Source organism: Lepisosteus platostomus, chromosome 1 (assembly GCF_059453375.1).
Source record: "Lepisosteus platostomus isolate fLepPlt1 chromosome 1, fLepPlt1.hap1, whole genome shotgun sequence".
Classification (NCBI taxonomy): domain Eukaryota; kingdom Metazoa; phylum Chordata; class Actinopteri; order Semionotiformes; family Lepisosteidae; genus Lepisosteus; species Lepisosteus platostomus.
In genome coordinates this window covers 11,713,672-11,720,137 of record NC_142611.1, presented here as the reverse complement: position 1 = coordinate 11,720,137, position 6,466 = coordinate 11,713,672, and the positions used below count along the sequence as shown (strand labels likewise).

The 6,466-nt window shown below is 43.2% G+C and overlaps 1 protein-coding gene across 1 annotated transcript; it reads right to left on the bottom strand.

The window, feature by feature from the left end:
• Positions 1–2,489: 2,489 nt before the first annotated feature.
• On the bottom strand, positions 2,490–5,280 carry tomm5 (translocase of outer mitochondrial membrane 5 homolog (yeast)). Its single transcript, XM_088624223.1, has 2 exons — positions 5,054–5,280; positions 2,490–3,142 (listed from the first exon to the last, which is right to left on the bottom strand). Exons 1-2 carry the CDS (start codon positions 5,172–5,174, stop codon positions 3,108–3,110), a joined length of 156 nt encoding a protein of 51 aa, XP_088480349.1. The 5' UTR covers positions 5,175–5,280; the 3' UTR covers positions 2,490–3,107.
• Between the last annotated feature and the right edge of the window lie 1,186 nt (positions 5,281–6,466).

Here is a 6,466-nt window from a genome sequence, read left to right as displayed (position 1 = left end):
CACGTTAGGTGAGACGTTTTTCTTACCGTGCGCTAAGGAAACGGTTTCAATCATGTGTGGGGAAAAGCGCTGCAGAGCAGCTAGCAGTGATACCAGAGTGAAATGATACCGTGTCTAACCGCACTGGGCGTATGGCAAGAGACGCGGAAGGGCAGGTGATCGCTAAGATCAAATCTAGTGTGTATTGTTCTTTACAACCTGGCGAGACCACTGATGTCTCCGGAGATGCACCAATGCTTGTTTACGCCAGATTTGTTGAAAAGGGGAGACATTAATGAGGATTTATTGTTATGTCGTCCTCTTCCCGAGCGTGTCACTGGCGATCAACTTTTCGTTTTGTCCGTGGGCATGAAATTGACTGGAACACGTGTGTGGGAATCTGCTCAGACGGTGAACGAGCTATGGCTGGCAAACACAGCGGGCTAGTCACGAAAGTACAGGTCATTGCTCCGTCCGCTTTGTACAGTATGATTCATAGACAAGCCCCCCGAGCTCAAACAAGTAATGGATGAAGCTGTACGTACTGTAAATCCCATCAAGGCCAGTGCAACAAGCGCACGATTTGTAAAGATTATTCCAGAAATTAAGCATAGGATGACTGGAGAGGCAGCCTTTTGCTACTACGCATCCAAACTGTGGAATAGTTGAATATTTCCTAAAAACATTAGAGAGGCTGGCTCTGTGGATATTTTTAAACGGCAGCTCAAAACATATTTTTTTTACTCTTGCTTTTACTTGATTTTTCTTGTATAATTTCAGGGCTATTTGTACTGTTTGCACATGGTTCTTTTAATTTGTTATTGTTGCTTGTTTTAACTTAATATTTTGTAACAAGCACTTTGAGTTGCAAAAAATTGTATTGTATGCTATATCAATAAAAATATATATTTTTATGTGAGTAGGCTTACAGTCGATACAACATGACGATCCCCTGATCTACTCTAGGAAACATCAGTCGTGACTTGAAAGCAAGTCCGAGTAAATCTCATCTCACCCATTCCTTGAGGTTCCATCAGAGTTCACATCCACAGGTAGTTTGATCCAGACACACATAACAGCTAGAGAGTAATAACTTCCCTTTATAATAATAATTGCTTACATTATATAGCACTTTTCTGGACACTCCACTCAAAGTGCTTTACAGGTAATGGGGACTCCCCTCCACCACCACCAATGTGCAGCCCCACCTGGATGATGCAACGGCAGCCATAGTGCACCAGTATACTCACTACACATCAGCTATCAGTGGGGAGGAGGACAGAGTGATGAAGCCAATTCATAGATGGGGATTATTAAGAGGCCATGATTAGTAAGGGCCAATGGGAAATTTGGCCAGGATGCCAGGGTTACACCCCTACTCTTTTCGAGAAACACCCTGGGATTTTTAATGACCACAGAGAGTCAGGATCTAGGTTTTATGTCCGAAGGCAACACCTTTTTACAGTATAGTGTCCCCGTCACTATAATGGGGCATTAGGACCCACACAGACCACAGGGTGAACGCCCCCTGCTGGCCCCACTAACACCTGGATTTCAAGAGCCATTGTTCAGCACCTTTTTCTAAATCTCCAGCTTCTCATGAACAAGGAAAATCATTTTAAGACAATAAAGAGCTCAAATGAGGTAATTTAGGGCTCAGGGGGAAAGAAAAACCAGAAACCATCTGGAACTTCAAGACTGATTCCTCTGCTTGAGGAACACATGCTCAGGAATTACTCAGTGATTTTTAATTAAAACACATAATCCCTGTTCAATCATAACAGACTTAACTAATGGATACTGAGGGTTTTATACAGGTGGCTTTAGTCACCTCCAGTAGAAACACCAGTGCAATGTAATTAGATTAAGTAGTGGTTCCTAGGATTAGCTACAGTTAATCAGCTAAGAGGAACCATGACTCTACCTCTTTTTAAAGATTTACCAAAAGTTAAAAACCGAGGGGGCGGAGTGGTGGCTCTGTGGCTAAGGATCTGCGTCTGTGGCTGGAAGGTTGCCAGTTCAGATCCTGTGGCTGGCAGAGGAATCCTACTCTGTTGGGCCCTTGAGCAAGGCCCTTAACCCCAACTGCTCCAGGGGCGCTGTACAATGGCTGACCCTGCGCTCTGACCCCAAGCTTCTCCCTGTCTGTGTGTCTCATGGAGAGCAAGCTGGGGTATGCGAAAAGATGAAATCCAATTGCAAGAAATTGTATAGGGCTAATAAAGTGATTATCCTATCTTCCTCTTAAGAGCAACTCCAGTCTTCTTAAAGTAGAAAAACATCATCAGAAGTGATTCTACACAGAGAATCACTGCAATTAAATAGACAAAGTTCAGTAGTACAAATACATTGACATTAAACTCCTCCACATGTATTGAGAGGGTTTAGATTCTGTGTGTAAAAAAATATGTAATAACTGAGCATTAATAGTTACTTTAACATTTTGGGTGTATTCGTAATATTAAAGGTTGATTCTCAACTAAAGAATTACAACAAATGAACAGCAGCAATCGTAAGAACCATTTTTATTTTGACTTGTGGTGCAGTGAGTGGAATTTAAAATTGCTGCATCAAGCGAGGGCTGGAATCACGTCCCCTTCGCCGTCAGAATCAGCCGACATAAATACTCACACAGCACTTCATGGGAATGGCGTTACGGTCAAATAACGCCACCGCGCAGGAGGTTTTAAAACAAACAAAAGCTATCCCAAAGAAAAGGATGCTGGATTCACCCCTCCTTAAAAAAAAAACCCAAATTAAAAAAAAACTCATGCTGTTCTGTTATATTTCACTCGTATGTGAGATGGGGAAATATTTTTAAAGGGTTACACATCATTGGGTAATTGACCTGTATTAACAAGAATACATAAAATCAGCACACAAGTCCTGCAGTGTTGTGAGAGTTGCACAGTGTTGAGATCCATTCATACAAATGATGGGTATCGCAGCCTTTAAACAATGAGGTGACGATAGAGGGCAGAACCAGATGTGTAGCCCAAGCCAAGGACTGAGCAGTCCTGGTGATCTCTGGCAGCATTTCCGACATGTTCCCGGTCCAGCAGAGGCTCCGCGCTGTTGTCTTGAGCTGCCGCAGGGAAAGACCTCCGCAGGCGGGAGAGCGAGACTCTTCAGATGCTATCCAGTTTCTTCAGGACGTAGGGCGCTGGGAAGGCAGAGGGGGATGGGTCAAGGCTAGCACTCGTTTGAAAAACATGGAAAGAGCTGAGGAATGTTCCTCAGTGTGCAATTCAGAACTGAAACTCACATCATGAGAGTAATCGATTGCCGGCACCCTTCAACAGTCTTCTCACAGCCCACAACGACTGTCAGAAACTGCTGGAGCTACTTATCAGCGTATTGATAATTCCTTACACTTATATAGTGCTTTGCTGGACACTCCACTCAAAGCGTTTTAAAGGTAATGGGGACCCCTCCACCACCACCACCAATGTGCAGCATCCACCTTTACTATCAATCGGTGAGATTCGCAAGTCGCAATAAAGCCCAATCCATCATTCAGAAAGACAGCCATCCCAGCCACAAGCTGTTCTCTCCCCTGCCCTCTGGGAATCGGTACCGCACTGTTAAAGCAAGGACCACTAGACTCTAGAACAGCTTCTACCCCACTGCAGTGCGCATCCTCAACAGCTAACTGCAGTACCTTAATACACATCTGCACTACACAGTTTTTACATAGTCTACCATTTTTTCTGGTCTCACTAGTACATATTTATTTATTTTTCCACAACATATTTATTGATGCCAACATTGCGTGGTGTGTTGTCTGTTCTACTGTGTATGTCCCGGCAGATCAGCGCGATTAAGAAATCCAATGTACATGTACATATGGCAATAAACTACTCTTGATGATGTGATGGCAGTCATAGTGTACCAACATACACTCACCACACATCAGCTATCAGTGGGGAGGAAAACAGAGCGATGAAGCCAGTTCACAGATGGGGATCATCAGGAAGCCATGATTGGTAAAGGCCAGGGGGAAATTTGGCCAGGACACTGGGGTAACACCCCTACTCATTTCAAGAAACACCCTGGGATTTTTAATGACCACAGAAAGACAGGAGCTCGATTTTACATTTTATCCAAAGGAAAGCACCTTTTTTACAGTACAGTGTCCCCAACATTTCGATTGGGCATTAGGACCCACACAGACCACAGGGTGAGCTTGGTTTTACGTCTCCTCCAAAGAACAGTGAATTTTTTTTCAGCATATTGTCCCCATCACTATACTGCAGCATTAGGACCCACACAGATCGCAGGGTGAGCGCTCCCTACTGGCCCCACTAACACTTCTTCCAGCAGCAACCTCAGCCTTTCAAGGAATCTCCCATCCAGGAGGTACTGGCCAGGCCCACACCTGCTGAGCTTCAGTGGGCTGCCAATTGTGAGCTGCAGGGTGATATATTGGCCAAAAAACTACAACCACTGTTCACTGTCAAACAGTTAACCATTCTAATACGAAACACAAAAATGAGCTTCAACACCATGTGTCACTCTAAAGGCTGGAACAATCTAGTATTGCCAAAGACAATTTAAAATTTGTTAAAACAAGTTTTGCACTTCATTTGGGTACACAAGACTGTAACAGATTAAGCTTTGAATAAAATCACTATAATATTTTAAACAGGAATGTTATCATAGCGTTATAGACCAGGTGTATGCAGAGATTTCCTAACAAGACACGCCAAGGGCTTTTAAACACTTCCCCCTACTGTCAGGACCTGGAATAAAATGAAGGCGAGAGCTAGTAGCTCTGTAGTTGTTTCCCTACACATAATTCGACTACTCTAGAACATAGTTATTCTGGGAAATTAATTAGAAGTTTTACCATATGTATCAATTCTTTTCACCTTGAAACGAGAAAAAATGTTTTTGTTTTAAAGAAAGCGGCGTACTGAACACAAAACTCGCTCTCATTAAAATATTCAGCAGTTCCGCCCCCGTATATCTCCATCATTTGCAGGATATCTTCTAAAGATGACCAGAAGTGAATGACAAGAACTAAGGCAAGGACACGATGCCTTGAAACCCGACGAGGAGCAATGATACTCACTGACTCTGAGCAACGCTACGTAGATCAGAAAATTCCTCACTGACGTGATCACGTCTTCCCTCATTTTCTTCTTCATCTCCTCGGGGTCCATTTTGGGACCCAGGCCTTCAATTTTAAACATTACGGAGCTTGTGTTTGCAATCAGGCTACACTTGACCACAGCAAACGCACAAATCCTGTCTTTCCGGCAAACGTGCTAGTTTGACCCCCGCCCTCTCTCTGACCTCATCGAGGTTAACACGTGATACGGTGTGCGAGGAAAGACAAACTGCACGGAACGAAACGAGGGCGAATCAGCGCTGTAGAGGAACTTTATGTACAGTGTTTGTGTTCCTAATTGTGTTATTAGAATTCAATGCTGTTCATAATTATAGTTTTTATTTTTTATTGTAGGATTCCGATTGGCTTACTCATCCACTTTTTGGAGTCTCAAATAGCATCCTGAAAAAATTGAACAGTATTAGCGGGGAACTACTTCACATGTCGGTTTCTGTAATGCATTATATATGGAATAGCTAAAGGTTTATTCTATGCAGAAAAGAGAAGAAAACAAACAAAACGTTTCGGCTGTGTTTTTTATACGTTTGCCCAGAAGACAAAGTTTCCCCAGAATTTTGATATCTTTTTCGTTTCCAGTATAGCACTAAACTAAACAATTTGAACTTAATATTTAAAAGGGAATTCTACAAATATAATATTAATAGGACAAAACAGTGGTTCCCCACAGTGCTGGAGCACTGGGGTCAAATCCAGATCTACTTGAAGTTTGTATGTTTGTCCCATGTTTGCGTGGGTTTCCTCCAACAGGGCAAAAATATACTAGTAGGTCAATTAGCCTCTGTGAAAACTGACCCATGTGTGAGTGTATACATGTGTACCGTGTGATGATGTAGTGTCCTGTCCAGGAAGTATCCTGCCTAGTCCCCACTGTACAGGATCACTTTGTATACTGGCTTCAGTCAGAGGCATTAAAAAGCTGAAAAAAAACACAACCATTGTGTTTAATGTGTTGGAAATGCACCTGATATGACCTGTCCTTGCCAAACATATCGACGAGATCTCTTCTACCGTGCCTGCTGGAGTGGAATACATTGGCACCAGGTCGGCGGACAGATCTGGTTTTGTCAGAGATACGTCCACACTGAAACTGATGTAGTGGGACCATGATACCCCTGGGGTGTCCATAAGAGCAAAAAGATAAGAGAAGAAAAAAATAATAAACTCGGGGACGTGACACCACAAGCTTGGAAAAGCCATTACCTCCAGTAACTGTCCTCTGCCTCCGCTCAGTCCTGACTGTGTGGTTGGTGGATGCTGAGAAACACGTTTCTGTTGATCCCAAGCTAACTGTTATCTGCTAGCGGCAACACACACGCTCCTCTGGCAATTAGGAGCTTTGCTGAAAGGCCCTAA